The following is an 18,877-nucleotide window of genomic DNA, read 5'->3' on the forward strand; positions in this document are numbered from 1 at the left end:
GAAATCATAAAAAAAAAAAAAAGGGGGGGTGGGTTGGATGTTGGAAAGAGAAAAGCTACAAAGAACACATTTGAAAGATAAACCACACATAGAAGAAGATATTTTTAACACATAGTGGCAAAGTATTCCTATTCAGAATATATGACAAAATGGAAACAAATTCATAAGAAAAAAGATAAATGAACCCCCCCATCTCCCCCCCAAAAACCAAGGCAATTCATAAATGCTCTGAAATGTCTAACCCTATACTTCCATTTCACAACTATAATGAAATACCATTTCGCTATAATCAGATTGGCAAGACTGAAAATCTAATGCAGCCGAAACCGGTTTGGCTCAGTGGATAGAGCATTGCCCTGCAGAATGAAAGGTCCCAGGTTCGGATTCTGGTCAAGGGCATGTACCTTAGTTGTGGGCACATCCCCAGTAGGGGGTGTGCAGGAGGCAACTGGTCGATGTTTCTCTCTCATTGATGTTTCTAACTCGCTATTCCTCTCCCTTCCTCTCTGTAAAAAATCAATAAAATATATTAAAAAAGAAAAGAAAATCTAATACAAATGGGGGAAAGAATGGGGAAAAATCAGAAACCTCATTACTAACTGGTGGTAGCAGAAGCTGGTACCTAGAAGAACAATTTGGCTTTAGCTATTAAGTCAACTCAGAGTGTACTTAACCCTCCCTCCCCCCAATTTTACTCCTCAATATAAGCCCTAGAAAACGTGTTGCACATATTCTCAGAGATAAAAATAAGAGTGTTCCCTGGAAGACAAGAGTTCTGGAAGGAATCTAAATGCCCTTCAATGAAGAATGCATGAACACACGTGCTACCTACATGCCAAGGAAGCAGACACTGCAGGTAAAGATGCGATCTCTCTGGTCACAGCTCCTTGGTTACATGCAAAAATATGACACTGAACCCAAATGCAAAGGTACGGAGCAAGAGTTGGCCAATGATGACCTGCAGATTTAAAATTTAAAAGGAAACATCTTAAAAATGTTTTAAAAACAAATCAGAAGAACATTTCATCGCATGTGAACACTATATGAAATGCAAATGTCAGAGCCCATAAATAACACTTCTGGAACTCAGCCTCTCTCATTCCTGCAGGTCAAGCTCTGCTTTATCTATGCCTTTGCTGTGGAATTTCTGCAGAGAGACGCGATGACTCGCGGAGCCGAAGAAATTTACTGGCTTGCCCCTGACAGCAAAAGTTTGCTGACCCTGCACAATGCCGAAAGCAACAGTCATTAACATATAAAACGCTCAAACATATTAAAAATATTACAAAAACATGCCGCATATCTGTGGTTCCCAAATTTATGTGCAGAGGCGCCCCGGGGCGCTCTGAGCTCAAAGGAGCCGCGGGATGTGTTAAATTTTCGGGGGAATCTTGGCACCACTTGACATCTGGTGACAATGCAAGTCCCACTGTATGGGAGAACAAATTTGGCAATGATATGTCTGATAAAGGGTTATTAAAATACAAAATATTAAGCAACTAGTACAACTTAACAGAAGGAAGACAAACAATCTAATTAAAAAATGGGCAAAGGACCTAAATAGTCACTTCTCCAAAGAGGACAAACAGATGGCCAAGAGACATTTGAAAAAAATCACTCGAAGTCGTGATCATCAGAGAGATGCAAATTAAAATGACAATGAGGTATTACCTCATACCTGTCAGAATGGCTAACATCAACAACTCAACAAACGACAAGTGCTGGTGAGGATGCCGGAGAAAAGGGAATCCTAGCACACTGCTGATGGGAATGCAGACTGGTGCAGCCATTATGGAAAACAGTATGGAGTTTCCTCAAAAAACTAAATATGGAAGAGCAGAGGTATCACTTCTCCCACTTCTAGGAATATATCCTAAGAAACACCATTCAGAAAGAATATATGCATCCCCCTATGTTCATAGCAGCACAATTTATAATAGCTAAGATCTGCAAACAGTCCAAGTGCCCAATAGTAGATGAGTGGATAAAAAAAGCTGTGGTACATTACTACATTATTACTACTTCTTTACTAAAGTAAAAAAGAAGAATCTCTTAACCTTTGAGACAGCAGGGAGGGACCTGGAGAGTGTTATCCTAAGCAAAATAAGCCAATCAGAGAATGACAAGTATCACAAGATCACACTCAAATGGAATCTAAGTAACAGGAAAAACTGATGAACGGAGTAGATACAGACACATGGAAGCATGGAACAGCGTGCGGAATCTCAGAGGGAAGGTGGAGGAGGGTGCATGGTAATCAACCAAAGACCTTGTCTGCATCTATCATAACCCATGGACACAGACAATAGGGTGCTAGAGGCCTGGGGAGGTGGGTGGGGGCAGGCTGGAGGGGGTCAATGGGGGAAAGGGGGGATATATGTAATACTTTTAACAATAAAGAATTTTTTTTTCTTAAAAAAACAACTAAAGCACATAGAAATATATTATGATTTTAAAAAAGCTGAGTGGTGGAAACCTGAGTGTTTACTATATTAATCTGTGCACTCAGAATATTTCACCTTTTGTTAGAGGGTTAGGGAGGCAGAAGACTAGGGAAGAAAGAAGGACTCCATTCTCCTACAAAAGGGAAAAGAAAGGTGAGGCAGAATAAAGGCCACTGGGGACATGGAGGGGAGAAAGAGACTGGGCACTGAGCAAGAGGAGGAATCAGAACCCCTGGGGCAATAACAAACAACCTCTCTTACTGGGCTTTCCTCAGCAGAGGGGTCAACAGCCACTGCTGGTGATTAGAGGCTTCCTGAACGTCAGCATGTGACCTTCAGCCAGGGCCTCCAACCATTCTGCTCTTCTCATCCTTGAAATGACAAACGTGATCAGCGGAGAGAAAGTATAACCATGATGGAGTGTGGGCTAAGATCAGTGCTTCCAAGTCACGTGACCAGGGAGAAGCCTGGGAGAATGAGAGCTTTGAAAGCTGGACGGTCACTGGACACTGGGTTTTTTAAAGGGTGGATGAAATTATAGGAATGTTTAGTTTGGTTCTGTCCGATCAAAATAAAGGCATATGTAAAACTGCTTAACAATGAAAATGGAAACGGAGGACAGGGTGTAACCACCAGCACAGGGTCCCGAAGCCCAAGTGGAAAGATTTAAAGCTGTTTGCGAAAGGGGGTGGGGTGCGGGAGAACAGTCAGCATGGGACTCAGTAAGACAACCTTTATTAGCAATATATCCGGGAAAGGGGTCTTTTAAAATAGTCAGAAGAAAAGGAAAGAAAAAACTACCTCAAAGTATTCCACGACTATTGGCACTGAAACGAATTATTTTTGAGGGGAGTGGCTGGGAAATGTAGAGAGATGTAGACCCTGGCCTTTATCTTTTTGAGGCATGAACGTCTTTTGAGAATCTAATGAGAATTGTGGAGCTTAACTCTGTTTTTTGTTTTTTTTTAAAGTACATACACTCATATAACTATGCATCTAATTATGGGAGAAGTTGACTGGTGATCATTGGTTAAGTAACCCCTGGCTATAAAAATGTAGACTGGCCTGACAGAGTGGCTCAGTGGTTGAGCATCAACCTATGAACCAGAGGGTCACAGTTTGATTCCCAGTCAGGGCACATGCCCAGGTTGCGGGCTCAATCCCCAGTGTGGGGCGTGCAAGAGGCAGCAGATCAATGATCTTCTCTCATCATTGATGTTTCTATCTCTCTCCCCATCTCCTTTCTTCTCTGAAATCAATATATATATATAAATCAATATATATTAAAAACTATATATATATATATATATATATATATATATTTTTTTTTTAAATGCAGGCTGCATTCCAGAAAGAAGGCAAGGTATTCATTCAAAACTGGAAGCAAAACCAAATGAAGGGAACAGAAAATAAATTTTAAAAACGAAGGCTAGTGGGTAAGTTTGAAATCCCTACAAATAGTTTTAAATATGAGATAAGTTTTAAAAACCTAGGAACTCAATGTTGTTATTCTTTTCTTTTCTTTCTTTATTTCCTTAAAAACAACACAGGGTTGGGGTCTGACGCCAGAGCAATGTTGTGCCTTGACAGCAGTAAATGAAGCGAGCGGCTCCCCGAGGACTGTTGACGGAAGAAGCAGAAACAGAAATCAGTGACCACAGCCCTCGCGCAGATTCTCACGGAGCCCTCTGCTCTTGTCTGACAAGTTTCTGCAATTAATGAAATAAACTTTACTCAGCTCCTCAGCCTAAATGGAATGCCGAGGCCATTATCCTGGAGTGATTATTGTAGAGTAGACAAAATAATTCCTTAGGTGCACTGGGATGGAACAAAACACCAGATTAAAGGGGCAGCATGGGGAAAACACCATCTAAGAGACGCGCCCCATCTCCTAAGGTCCTCAGTTAATCAATGCGGTCCTTAATCTCCCAAGTGCAGCGCACTCAGCATTTGGAGGTTCTGCTTACAGCCTGTCTCCCCTCCCCATTGTGAATGGCTGTGGGCTGGGAAACATGTCTTAATCATCTTCAGTTCCTGGCTCTGGCCATGGAGTACCTGACATACAGCAGAAGCTCAATAAACATGTCCGGAGGTAAGTTATTTCAATGACCTAAACGTATTTCCAATTATTTATTTTCAGGGTATTACTGAGAAGTGAAATGGCTAGGTCCTTTTCTCTTTTTAAGTTTTACCCAGCAGTTCTGTCAGATTGCTCTTGTTCTGTGAACTACCTTTTCCAATCTTTTGCCCATTTTCTGGGATTATTTGTGTGTGTTTTCTTATCAGTCTGTAGTCCTTTGTGGGTTATACAGGGTGGGGGAAAAGTAGGTTTACAGCTGTAATGCAAATCAATAATACAATGATCTATACAATAGTGGCCTAGGTGGCATCACGCCCTCACGTCATCACAAGATGGCTGTGCACACGCGGAGGGGAGGCCCAGCGCCGTGAGGACTGGGGATCCCACAGCTCTGTGAAATGCAGAGAAGGCTGGTTCCAGCGTCTCCACTGCCTTGCGCAGAGGAGGCAGGTTGCAGCAGGCCAAGAGGGGAGGGTAGTTGGGGGTGATCAGGAGGCAGGGAAGGGCAGTTGTGGGCGATCAGGCTGGCAGGCAGAAGCGGTTAGGGGAAATCAGGGAGGCAGGCAGGTGAGCAGTTAGGAGATAAAGGTCCTGGATTGAGAGGAATGTCTGACTGTCAGTTTAGGCTCGATCCTGGCAGTCAGACATCCCCTGAGGGGTCCCAGATTGGAGAAGGTGCAGGCGGGGCTGAGGGACAACCCCCTCCCCCCATGCACGAATTTTGTGTACCGGGCCTCTAGTTAACACATAAATAACACGAGAATAAACTCTGTTCCACGTACTCACAACCCTAAACCTCTTTTGGCCCACCCGCGTATTCTGAATGCTGTTCATGTGTCTATTATCCTCGTAAATGATTTCTTCCAACCCGTCACTTGCTTTTTAACCCAGTATCCTTTATCATACATAATTTATTTACTTAATGTAACCCAAATTATCAACCTTTTGCTTTTGGGTCTGAGCCTATAAACAAAGACTTTCCTCAGGTCAGACATTTCTCCTCAGGCTTCAAATGAAGGCACGCCCCTACACTGAGCTCCTGCAGAAGCATGCTCAGATGGGGCTCTTCGGGTTCCACTTTTTATTTTTATTTTTATTTTAAGGCTTCAAATTGGTGTCACTTGCTTATTGGCAAAGAAATCGTGTGAAAGTAAGTTTTGCATCCATTAGCCCAACAGCCACCTTGAGGTTTCAAAAGGGTTGACAAGGTCAGAAGCCGGGAAAGGGCATCTTCAAAGGCAGCTTTCCCCAGGACCAGCCCCACCCTGGCCTCCAGCTAGTGCGGGGAGGGGGCGTTAGTGACCGGGGAGCACAGTGTATCTGCCTTAGGGGACTCAGTGGTGAGGGGTTGGGGGGGACAAATAAAGGGAAGTTTACAGGCTGAAACAGCCCATGGCACAACAGAAGGCCACAAGAGGCACAGCTGCCCTCCCACCGAAGGTAGGTCAGAGCTCAAAGGCCTGAGGTGCCTGGAGACCAGCTGTGGAAGAAGCAGGAATATAAAAAGAGGTACTTCCCAGAGGGCTTTTGCCGAGCTTGAGGGATGGTGGCTGGAAGAGGGTGGGTGGCTTGTCCAAGGCCACACACGGAGCTGCCACGTTCTGCATACGCCTTGAGGGATGCATTGCCACGATAACACATATTCCATAAATACGCTTCGGCAAAGCCAGGATGGGAACAGAGGCAGAGCGCCGTCAGCACGAGACAGAGTGCTTTCTTCCAGAAGCTCTTTTATTTGTGGAGTGAATGCATTAGAACGCTTCACAAAAGCACCAGCTCTGCGGAGCCCGCCTCTGCCTCGTCCATTAGCTCTCCAATTAGGCTGTGATTGATCGAGCAAGTCCACAGAGACAGCATGTCTAGCCACTCTCCTCGCAGAGCGCACGAGGGCCGTCTGGCACTGACCTTTGAGGAATGAGCTGGACGAGTCCTCCTCCTCTCCTGGAAGTCCGGAAGGCATGCCTGCGGCAGCCTCAACAGCCCCGAATGGCCTGCAGAATGGCCGAGCATGGGCCAAGTCCCTTTGTCCTGTGGAATCCTTTCTGACACAACAACCCACTTCTGAGTTTGACACAGGCTGAGGACTGGTGTGAGAGAAGCAACTGCTAGACTCGGTGATGACAGGCCCACCGTTACCTATGAAAACCTTCCAGTGTAACCCCTCGGGGTCAAACTCAGGTGTCATTCCATGAAGCCTTGCTTGTTTAGTCACAGCCTAAACGTCGTGGGTGGGACTTGGCCCTCACTGTGCCATTTCCATGGCCACTGCCCCCTCTTTCTGGCTGGAATATCCAACAAAAGCCAACGAGAAACCAACAGCAACCGCAAAGGAGAGTTGGACAACAGCAAAGGCGTGATGTTCTACCCATTAAAACTGCCACGTGGATTGGGGGGAACGCTTCCCTCCATGGGGCCACCACGCACACTCGGATCCAATGTAGTGTTCAGTCGTTCCTAGTGCTTTTACTGGGAGTAACAGCTAAGACGGAGTGAACACCCTTTCCGGTGAGATGCTATACTCCATCAGACAGGACACCCCCAGAGGGCAGGGCTGGGCTTGTGGCCTCGGGTGTAAGCTGCGCGCCTTGTGCATGGTAGGTGCTCAGCATCTGCGGAATGAATAATCTCCTGCAGTTTTCACAATAACTCTAGAAGGTCTGAGACAATATTGGGATCAGCATTTTACAGATGAGAAAACTGAGGCTCCGAGGTCACGAACGTTGTCCGAGGCCCCTGAGCCAGCAAACACCAGAGCGTGCACTCAAACCCACACACGTCTGACTCAGAACCTATGGTTCAACCACGAGATCATTTCCCCAGTGCAGCCCAGCCCGCTGGGCTTTTCCAGTACCGAGACCGTCTATGAAAGCTGGGTCTCAAGAACACATTTCGAGTCCATGGGGTGCCACGCTGCTCCAGTCGTCATCTTTGAGATTTCTTCAGTATCCTCCAACAACGACATTACAAAGCAACGACTTACCTACGAATCCTTCTTTACCCACTAGTTTCAGGGCGATTTTATCAGCCAACACGGAGGAGTTGCCGTGGGCGATGTTGGCGAAGGGGCCGGCATGCACGAAGACGGGCGTCCCCTGGGGAAGGAGAAGAACAAGTTAAAAACCCAGAGGCTAGCCGAAACCGGTTTGGCTCAATGGATAGAGTGTCGGCTTGGGGACTGAAGGGTCCCAGGTTCGATTCTGGTCAAGGGCATGTACCTTGGTTGCGGGCACATCCCCAGTAGGGGTTGTCCAAGAGGCAGCTGATCGATGACTCTCTCTCATCAATGTTTCTAACTCCTTATCTCTCTCCCTTCCTCTCTGTACAAAATCAATAAAATATATTTAAAAAAAACACACAAAACAACCCAGAGGGAGGTCACACCAGGTGGACCCGATGCTGGGTCCTAAGACAACTCACTTCAGCCATTCTGCTGTCACTAAAACTCGAAGTTCAATGTAGACATTCTCACAAAGGAAGTTTAAAAAGCCCTGAGTCTTCCAGGGGTCCACGTTCCTTATGTATTCTAGCCCGGCGTTAGCTCTGCATTTAATGCTGAGCCAAGGAGCAAAGATGCTGAGGGCCAGTTACCTCCTATGGAAACTCTGATAAGCCACCATGCTAGCTGCCTTAGGGACCATGAAGTAAAGGCCTTATATTATTTCACATTACTCTGTGTTTTGTTTTCTTAAAAAAAAAAAAAAATGGAATTAGAGTCTGATGGCCTAAGAGGCTTAAATTTTTTCTCATCAAGAAATTAATCAGTTCAAGAAAAACCCAAAGTAAGCATAAAAAATCAGTCTGATTCACGGCAGGCCAACTATATAAGGGTATTATATTTGCAATGGTAAGGAAATATAACGTTTTTATGTTCACAATAAGAAGCTTGTTATTCTGATTTTTAAAAATTCTGTTTTACAACTTTCATTGTCTTCCGCTTAAAAAATCTGACGACCGTTACATTTTCATTCTTTGAACAGAAACTCGGCTCTGCATTTATTTTTAATGCCTGTTCTATGCGTTTCCGTTGTTGATGAGAACAGACCATGGCCCCACCCACAAGAGCGTGTTGACCCGCATATTCAAGTGCTCAGGTCTTATTTGGAGCCCGGCCGGGGCCACCGGGGTCTGTGTACATGCAGCCTGCGCCCCACCTGTAAAAACACAAGCTGCCCTCTCACACGTGGGAGGCAGGGAGTGGGGAGTGGAGCGCGGGCATGGGGGCTGCGAGCCACAGAAAGCTCCCACGCACCCCGATGGGCTGCTGGCTGACCGTCTCCCACGCTCAGAAAGCCGAACAAAGGCAGGAAGTGAGAGAAAAATCACCTCTCAGAACCAAGAAGACAGTTTATCCAAGCCAGTCCGTGAGCTCTCTGTTTACTTTTCCTCCCAGAGTCCTCAGGAGGGACACTCACAGGATCCTGAGAAGGTCATACACATGTATGTGGACATAAGGTCGGGATGAGGAAACCCAAATACACATGTGGATAGATATGTATACAGACGTGGGGGTTTAGTGTCTACAACTACTGTGTACCTATGTCTGTGTCTGATTTCTCACTTCTGTTCAGATTAAACCTTTCAAATGCTCAGAAGAAAAATGCTATTTAAAAGACAGGATCTCCATCACCTCCTGACCTGGCCAGTCCCGGCATGTGGCTGGCTGAGGAAGCAAGTGGAGTTGGGACATTTCCCGAGGCCAAGGTCGCAGGCTGCATGCCCGGGTGGGCAGCTGCCCTCACTCTTTTACGCGCTGCAACCCTGACGTGGCATCTGTCTGAGGAGCACCGGGCACTGCTCTCCAGGGGGCACAGGTGACAGACACGCCGTGGCTGGATCAGCACAAACCCCTCACCATTCCTGACATAGCCACTCTAAGAACTAGATCAGCAGCATTTCCATTTCCGTTTGAAGTTAAAAGCCACTCTGTGTGCTCATCAGTATGGGAGCCCTGGTTTTGGTCCCAGGATGGAGTTTGAATGGAAAAACGTGTACATTGTCTCTGTTAGACCTTCAAACAGACACATTCCACCGATGCTTGCAGCCACGCGATACCGTGCCCGGTTAAAAACAGCGTCTGAAAATCCAGAGAGAAGACCACCTATGGTGAATGTGGTATTTTACTTTACACACAGCACACCCCGGAAAGGAATGCAGGGACAATCCTGGCTCCTCGAGATGACAAAGCTATAGATATTCTCCAAAAGGGACTTCACAAACATTTCAATTCAATTACCCGTTTGCTTGCCAGAGCCCTAACACAGCTTTTGTGCAAACGGACTTTCTACAAAGCTGAGTATCCGATACACAAGGCTACTTAAAATGTAGCTAGTAACATAAAAAAATTAAAAATTAAAAAATAAAATAAATGGAGCCGGTGTGACTGCAGAACTGAATTTTAAATTTTATTTAGACAAACTGAGGCTGAAATAAGCACACGCGAGCGACCAGTGGCTGCCATACTGGGCAGCACTCTCCAGCACACGAGTGTGTCCTAACCCCGGACAATGTTAGCAGCTCTCCATTTCTCCACTTCCGGAGGTCAGAGTGAGGTCATGGGCAGACGCCCAAGAACGCTAAGCAGGAGGGCAACAGGAACTGGGTTAGATCTTAGAGCTGCTGAGTGGAGGGAGGCGTGGAGAGGAAGTGTGGGAACAGTTGGGAGCCTGTGGCAGTGGGACAGGTGGGTGGTGGGACAGGTGGGCACCACGCTGGTAGCTTAGGCAGGGTGGCGGCAGGAGGAGGCAGGGGGAGGGAGGGAGGGAGTGGGTCCTCCGGATGATCTCTAGGTTTTTGGCTTGAACAGGCTCGGGGGAAGAAGCAGGGGGGGAGTAAGCAGGAGGTGGTTGAGAATCACAAGATCTTGTTTGTTAAGTTTGAAATGCCTTTTACTAAGGTGACCAGACGACCTGCTTTTGGCGGGACAGTCCCGATCCTTAACAATTTGTCCCGCAGCATTTTAAAAAAGTTTATTAAAACGCCGAGGGACGCGGGACAAATTGTTCAAAATTGGGACTGTCCTGCCAAAAGTGGGACATCTGGTCACCTTACCTTTTACCCACCCAAGTGGCTCTTGGTGACTTACCAAACCTGGAATTCTGAGGTTAGGGGGTTGAGAACCAGGGCGTGGGGTCATCGCATGGCTGGCAATTGGGGAGAGTGAGGGCTCAGGCCCCCCGACATTCAGGGGCTGAGCCCAGAAGCCAGCAAAGGAGAGGGAGGAGAGGCCATCAGGAAGGTCCGGGAGAGGGAGGGGTCGCAGGCCAGAAGCAGCGAGGGCTCCCGAAGGCAGGCACGCTGGGGTGAAGGTACTGAGTTACTTTCCTAAGTGTTCTGTAGATAAAATGGAATACCACCCTCATGATGGGTGGTTTCGTGTCTTTGGATCAGCCCTGGGATTTTCAGATCAGTATTTAACTGTGTACAGTATCATATCGCAGCAAGCATCGGTGGAGTATGTGAGCCACTGGGACTCGCAGCATTTTACATGGGAGAAAAGGGAGAACACTCAGCTTTGGTTCTGCTGAACGGATGGATGGTTATTTTTCTCTCTTTCTATTATGGCTTGCCCTTTGGCCACCCCCACCTCCCTTTGTCCCACTAAAGCCTGAGAACAAACCTCAGGCATGCATTGCCTCCCCTCTCCATTGCTCAGGGACCTCTGGAAGGGAGCCAGAAATAGGCCGTGAGACAATTGTCCGACAATTGTTGTGAGACAATTATCCAATGTAGGAACATTTGCACCAGGGCAATTGGCAAATGCTACAAATTAGACATTTTCACCCAGAGAGCTGGCTGTTAAAACATTTACCAGTACACCACTCTCTCCCAGACCCCCACCCCTCTGTCAACCTGAACCAAATACTGTCTCCTAGTCTGCACCCAAACCCTGGGCCCTCTTTAGCTAAGAGGAGGGAACTAGACAATTACTACAGCACATGAGCAAGACAAGTGACTAAACCCCTGGATGAAAACAGATATTTTGATGAGGAAATTAAGTTCAATGAAGACGAGAGCAGGAAAGTCATATACAAAACAGCATTCTTATAAAAGCAGGGTACACAATACTCTCCTTGAAAACATTTTTCATCATTTACTGTGTGTTTTGTTTGGGGAAAACAAAAATAATAAAAAAAAAATCTCAAAACCTAATTATTATGAGAGACTAAGCAAAAAACAAAACAAAAAACAAGGCAAAAGAAAACTTGTAAACATGGCTACACAAATTATTGAAATATTAGACAGATACTGAGTTTCTAATTTTTACTCTGGCCAATTAGTGCTACATTAGGCAAGATATGAATTATAGTAAAGAATCTGTAAGTACACTTTTAATTTTTTTTGGATGACCAAATTCTTCCGATGTTCCTTGTGGGCTCATGTTGGCTGGAAGTGCTCATGTTGTAAGGGACGCACAAGCAATCCAATTAATGCAAAGTGTCAACAATTTCTATACAAAGAAAATCACTTACTTCTAGTGTCTGCATCAGATTTGGTTTTATTGCATCTTTCATCAAAACTGTCAAAGCACCTGTCACCCCCTAAAGAAGAGAGAAAAAAATCCACACCAATTATTTAATCTGTCGAAAATATCAATGGCATTTTTAAAAGAACTATAGCAAATAATCCTAAAATTTATATGGGATCACAAAAGACCTGAATGGCCACAGAGGTAGCACGTTCCCTGATTTCAAACTATTCTACAAAGCTATGGAAATCGGCATGGTACTGGCACAAAGACAGACACAGAGATCAAGGGAACAGAACAGAGAGCCCAGACACAAACCCAAGCTCATATGGTCAATTAATCTACCACAAAGGAAGCAAGAACATACAATAGGGTAAAGGCAGTCTATCCAATAAATGGTGTTGGGAAAATTGGACAGATAGCATTGCACCCTCCGTCCATCTCTTTCCATCTGAATGAATGTGTAAGACATGAAGAGTGATGGGAATGTAATAGTCATCGAATTTTTTCAAAGCCCTCCTTGAGGGTGTTTAAGCAGTTTGCCAGAAAGTAGATCTTTCAGTCTATCGCCAAGTGTTTTCTGGCAATTACGCTCATTATTTTTTCCTGACCAGAGATTTTAATATTGTCTGAAGAAATGAGACCAAGAACCGAAACAAGGCTATTTCCAGAGCGGGCATGAAGAGAGGGAGAGGGAACTGTCTTAAAAGCACCCATTCTGGTTTCCCACCACCTCTCAACATTTCTTCCAGACAGAGAGGGCACCCCAAAAACAGAAGCATCGAAAAGGCTTCTCGTTTTCTGTGTCTCATGCTCTCTGTCTGCCTAGGAATGAGGCTGCCCTCTCCCAGTCCTAGGAAGCTCTGGGCCAGGCTATACTAGGAGCAAATGCATGTGAATGTAGCTGTGAAAAAATTAAATAGCTCTTAACAGATCAGTGGGTAGAATCTAGCGATTCTTTATCTCTCCAAAGTGCATTAGTTCATTACTTTCTCCCTCTTCTATCACCAATGGTATTAAATTTCTCTCGTGATCTTTTTCTATTTTTGTAATATTTTACCACTTAAGGTTTATGAGGAAATCCAATTTATTTCCAATTTGATTGTACAAAATATACATCGCATGAAATGTTGGACAATGAATGCTGCTGGCCAGGAATGGCGCAAAGAAATCAGTTCTCTTTTCATAACGCAGAGCACGTGGAAGCAGAATAGCAATTTGCTTCTCTGCACACTATCCTTGCTTCCAACCTCTGGCCAGACACACCCGGCTCAAGAAACTACAGGAGGAAGGACCCTGGGCGCTTCTGTTGGAATGTCTCGGGTTCCACCTGCTTGATTTCCCAGGCCACAGCTCATCTCTGGTTGCTCCCTACACACTGACTGTTGTCAGACCCATGCAAAAAAACCCATCACCACCAAGAGCAGCTCTGGGGCTGTCACACCCTCTGTAAACTATGTCACCTGTCCCACATCCCAAGTTCATGGAGGGCAGAGCTTGGGCATAGTCTTCCAGAAACTATCAGAACCAATCATCTTATAAGGAGCGTGTAGACGCCACCTATTCCAATGTTCGCTGCAGTGCACACAGTCTTTTGACCAAATAAAAAACAAGCCATATGGTAGTAAGATGATAGAAGCAGCTCTGGAAGTTCTCCCTTAATTTTCTATGTTGGACCAATTACTGAGGGTTCCAACTCCATGAAATACCATCTGCAGAGATTAGGTATGCTTGCAAAGAAGAGACACAAAAGATAACTGAAGAGAGCAAACTCTGAATCTGTTCTGGATCCAAGATTTTTATCACAGAAAAAAAAAAATAAGCTTAGGGAAATAATATTTGAGGATTAAGTTTCAAATCACCCCTGCCACATATTTGTTGGTACTTAAAGTTAATAGGATACAGAGAGATGTATTTATACAAAACTGTAATGTGTCAGTTTAGATAGAAATGGAGAGGTCTTGACAATTTTTGAAAAGCAGTAACTGTTACAGCAGGCTCAATAGGGGTTTTCGCTTTAAGCTTTGTACTAAGCATTCCATAGAGCCTCAGATATAAACATATCCATTTAATTTACTTGACCAAGAACTATGCGATAAGTCAGTCAGATCCATTTCTCCTAAAGCAGCCAAAAAGTAATCAAGAAATGCTGGCAAAGGATGCCTGTTATGTCCCAAGCTTTTGGAATTAATAAAATATTAATTTGCCTTTCCCCTTCCACAACTGTTTTTCAATTGGGAGTGTATGTTTTAGATTCCATGATTGTATGTGATTCAAGATGGTGGAAGTAAGCGCAAGCGTAGCACCATCGTGTGCAATAGGCATACGTCCTACCTACGTCCTTATAAACACATACGAGCAAATGAAATAACTGCACCACTGATGGGATTTAAGTTAACAGCACGGACCATTATTAATAAGAAAAACAAAATTATGGGTGTGTCAGATGAGAACAGGAACTAAGCCAGGAATCCCCCAAAGCTTTATAATCAGCACCAGAGGCCCAGTGCACGGAATTCGTACACTCAGGGTGGGGTCCCTCAGTCTGGCCTGTGCCCTCTCTCAGTCCAGGATCCCTTGGGGATGTTGGACTGATGTGGAGGCGGGAGATGCTCCCACTGCCACCACTGAGCTTGCCAGCCATAAGCCCAGCTTCTGGCTGAGCGGTGGTCCCCCTGTGGGAGCACACTGACCACTAAGGGCAGTTCCTACGTTAAGCGTCTGACCCCTGGTGGTCAGTGCGCATTCTAGCGACCAGTCATTCTACCCTTTGGTTGATTTGCATATTAGCCTTTTATTATATGTAAGATCATTCCACTGACAGAGGAGCTGGATGAGCAACCCTGAGCAAGGTGGAGCCTGCTCTTACAATGAGAAGCCCAAACCTACGGCACAGACTCACAAAGCCAGGGTGCACTGAGCCACTTCCGTCTTACACCTGTGAGAGGGGATTTGCCCTCAATTTAAAGCAGGCAGAGGTCACATTTTTTAAACAAGTCACAGGCTGGGCTGCAAGGTGACCCCCTCCCCAGGCAGAGCAGAGGTCAGGACTGGCAAGAATCGGGAAAGGCTTATGAAAGAAATGTCATGAGCTTTGGTTGCAACCGATTACAAGCACATTCTAAACGCCTGTGAGGACATTACAAAGCTGTGGAACAAACAGGCGTGTGAGGGGGGTGGAGTGGGGAATGTGTGTACCGAAATCCTCCGAATTCCCATGATGCATGTGGATAAGAGAAAGGAACCCCTCATCCTCCTAATCAGTAAGGGACGGTTGCTCTGGAGCTCACCAAATCCTCTGCCGTGACGGGCTGCCCGTTTCTGTCACTGGCCACCACCATCCTCCCCAGCCGCTCCTTCATGTCCTTGAGGCTGTCAGTCAGGGCCAGCACCGCCATGATCTCGCTGGCCACTGCGATGTCAAACTGCGCCTGAGATGGCAAGAGCAGAGGTGCGGGTCAGCTGGAGGCTCTCGGGCAGCCATGTCCGCAGGAGCCGAAGCTCAGCAATCAGTTCTCGCAGGCCGGGAGTACCCTGGAAGGGCCACTCCGCAGTGCACACGCTTTCTAAGGGCCTGGAGCATGCAGGAACCTGGGCCTGGTGCGCTCCTGGGGTGGCCGCAGGCTTCTCGCATCTGCTCTGCTGAGCAGGCTTGGCCGGGCTGGGCCCCTATGACAACAGCTCATGCGCTATTTGCTTCCACAGCCTGCTTCAGATGTGTATTAATGCCTACACATGTGATCACCTGCTGGATGCGTGTCTCCACCACGGGGCTCTCAGTGCCAGCAAGGCAGGGAGGGCTCACCCCGGAATCCCCAGCGTGGAGAGCTGGGTGGGAAGCCCCATAAGCACACGATGGCGAATGAATGAACAGCCTGCCGCCTCTCTGAGCTGTTACCCATCGTGGGGCCTAGGCGGCGGCATTTGAGGGATGAGGAGCGGACAGTGACAGGAGGTGGTCCTGAGGCCAGTTTCCTGGAGTCTAAGCTCAACCTTGCAGCGAGGACAGCCTGACCGTGTGATCACCATGTCTAAAGGACACTGGACACTTCCCAGCTGTCCACGGGGTGAGGCCCCATCAGCCCGGGAGTGAGGGGCACTGAGTGCTGGAGAGCGAGCACTTTCTGCGGCCTCGCCTGGCTCTGCCTCCAGCCTGCACACAGACTCCTCTTCCTCCACCTCATCCTCAATTCCCCTCCCCCTCCCCCTCCTCCTCTCTGAGCTCTGGGTGAGTTCCCTTCTTCCCAAGGGGCATGAGAACCAGACAAGTCCAGCTTAGAGAGAAAAAGTGGCTATGCCCTCAAGGGGTCCCCTTATGACAAGTTTTATTGTCCATTTCCGTCACTGACAAGAAAGGAAGTGAAGGGACCAAGGAGCTTTCTGGCTGCTTCCTGAGTGAGATTTCATTAGCTACTGATTTAGTGAAAAAAAATATTAGGTGAAAGTCAAATGCAACTACATCCAATTATTATATTCTCCCCATAACCCATTCCAAACGTAAGTGATTTTTCATAGCATGATATTTAGGATTCTCTGTACCACCATTCCATTATAAATAGTGCATATAAAAAAAGTATCTAAAAATATTAAGACTTACTGCACGAAACATGAGACTAGAAATACTCTTAAGCTATTACCTGCATAATAAAGGGAATTTGTTACACGTGTACAAGTTCTTCATTTGTAATTATTATCAAATTTTTATATCTTGAGCAATATAAAAAATGAAATGAATTGGATCGATTTATAATGATGCACAGGACTGCTCATCTTTTGGCTTGCAAATAAAACATTTTAAGTCATATAAAGGTGGAAGTGTAATTATTATTATCATTTATCACAAATTTAACCATAAGCCTCTATAGCCAGAAGCGAATGACCTTTTTAAATTAAATTCAAAACATTGTGGCAGTTAACTGGTTAAACAAAGGACCTTAAGCAATGGTGGCAAGGATGCGAATCCACATGGCCTTTCTGGAAGGTACCATGGAAATCCATATACACCCACATTTGAAATCTGTGTCCTCTTTGACTCTGCAATCAGGGGCCTGGAACCTATCCTAAGGATACCATCTGTAGGAATACACATAAATCCGTGTGCATGTTGCCCTTGAGAATATCAGCTCATTGCTGCTCGCTCAGCACTGCAAGCACCCTAAGTGTCTGTTACAGGGACTGCCTAATCCAGGATGACACATCTACAAATCGAGATATTCGATAGCCATTAAAAAGTGATCGTATAGATCTCCCTTTATGACATAAAAAGATGTCCTTAATAGGGCTTTAGGGTCTAAAAGAAGCAGCTGAAGTTTTTCAATATAATCCCTTTTTACTTAAAAACATGAATTCATTGGACACTACAAGATATAACCAATCTCATTTGTAAACCAGATGTACAAACTGAATGTGTGCCTGCATACAATGAGCCTATCAATACAAGGCCCTCAAACCACAGCCATCATTAACCTCTCCTATTTCACACTGTGACGATGTCCTGTCACAGCACAGAAACATGCAGAGAAATTGTGAAAGGCCTTCCTTACCACCCCTTCTTTTCCAAGCCTCTTTCCAGATATAACTAGATCTTTTTTTTTTTTAATATATTTTATTGATTTTTCACAGAGAGGAAGAGAGAAGGATAGAGAGTTAGAAACATCGATGAGAGAGAATCATCGATCAGCTGCCTTTTGCACACCCCCTACTGGGGATGTGCCCGCAACCAAGGTACATGCCCTTGACCGGAATCGAACCCGGGACCTTTCAGTCCGCAGGCCGACGCTCTATCCACTGAGCCAAACCGGTCCCGGCTATAACTAGATCTTAAGTTGGTATACATCTTATCAGCTTCCATTTTATGATCACCTATGCTGGCCTTTTCTGAACATAAATGTGATTACATTGTGTATTTCACTTAAAAAAATTTAAAAAAAAATTTTTTTTAAGCCTTTCCATTTCACAATGATATGAGAACTCTATGTCTCTCCTGCTATGTATACTTTATCATTTTCAACTGCCACATTATCTGTACAGAAGCAGGCACCAAAGACACGTAACCACTCTTACAAACATTTGCACTGTTTAAAATTGCCTCCATTACAAAAAAATGCTGCAATTAATATCCTTATACAAAAATGCTTTGTGCACATAATAAAATATTCCCTAAATCCTCCCTTTTCTTTAACATTTATAGTCCTGAAGTTGAAACTGTTGGCTAATTTCAAAACTTAATACTAACAGCCGAAACCGGTTTGGCTCAATGGATAGAGCGTCGTTTGCGGACTGAAAAGTCCCAGGTTCGATTCCGATCAAGGGCATGTACATTGGTTGTGGGCACATCCCCGTAGGGGGTGTGCAGGAGGTGGCTTGTCAACGTTTCTCTCTCATCGACGTTTCTAGTTCTCTATCTCTCTTCCTTCCTCTCTGTAGAAAATCAATAAAATATATTTTTTTAAAAAGGAACTTTTACCATTAAAAAAAAAAAAAAAAATTAATACTAACAAACTGTCTTTGGAGAGGCTTGACCAATTTTATACCCATAACCCTGTACTAAAGTCTCCAATGGGTTATGCTTTGATAAGCTCATAGATAAATAATACTACACTGTTTTTTAATTTGCAGCTTCATGACTACTTACTGGCATTTTATTTGTTTTTATAATCTGTCTTTTATTTATTCTATTCGCTTACCTATTTAGAAAATATTTATCGAACCTACCATGTGACCAGGTTCTATACACTGAGAATACAGCAGTGAATGAGAGACAGAAACTCCGCCCTTAGGAAACTCACAATTAATAAGGGGAGGCAGGAGATAAACACGGTAAGTCAGGACAGCAAGAAAGGGACAGAGGGAGTGTGGGGACAGGCAGCTACAGTGTGGAGAGTGTCA

At 45.3% G+C, this 18,877-nt stretch overlaps 1 protein-coding gene across 3 annotated transcripts in view; it reads right to left on the bottom strand.

The window, feature by feature from the left end:
• The window catches only part of MTHFD1L (methylenetetrahydrofolate dehydrogenase (NADP+ dependent) 1 like), a 152,872-nt gene that overhangs the window by 75,838 nt on the left and 58,157 nt on the right, over window positions 1–18,877 (bottom strand). For 2 of the 3 annotated variants that reach the window (XM_036414087.2, XM_036414088.2), the window contains exons 18-20: window positions 15,280–15,420; window positions 11,994–12,062; window positions 7,505–7,616 (exon numbers count right to left, since the gene is read on the bottom strand). In XM_036414087.2, coding sequence (XP_036269980.1) covers window positions 7,505–7,616; window positions 11,994–12,062; window positions 15,280–15,420 — 322 coding nt within the window. Of the gene's footprint in view, window positions 1–3,956; window positions 4,154–7,504; window positions 7,617–11,993; window positions 12,063–15,279; window positions 15,421–18,877 lie in introns of those variants that run through there. The other variant, XM_045573403.1, reaches the window with a different exon arrangement.

The sequence above is a fragment of the Pipistrellus kuhlii genome, unplaced genomic scaffold (assembly GCF_014108245.1).
Source record: "Pipistrellus kuhlii isolate mPipKuh1 unplaced genomic scaffold, mPipKuh1.p scaffold_m20_p_5, whole genome shotgun sequence".
Classification (NCBI taxonomy): domain Eukaryota; kingdom Metazoa; phylum Chordata; class Mammalia; order Chiroptera; family Vespertilionidae; genus Pipistrellus; species Pipistrellus kuhlii.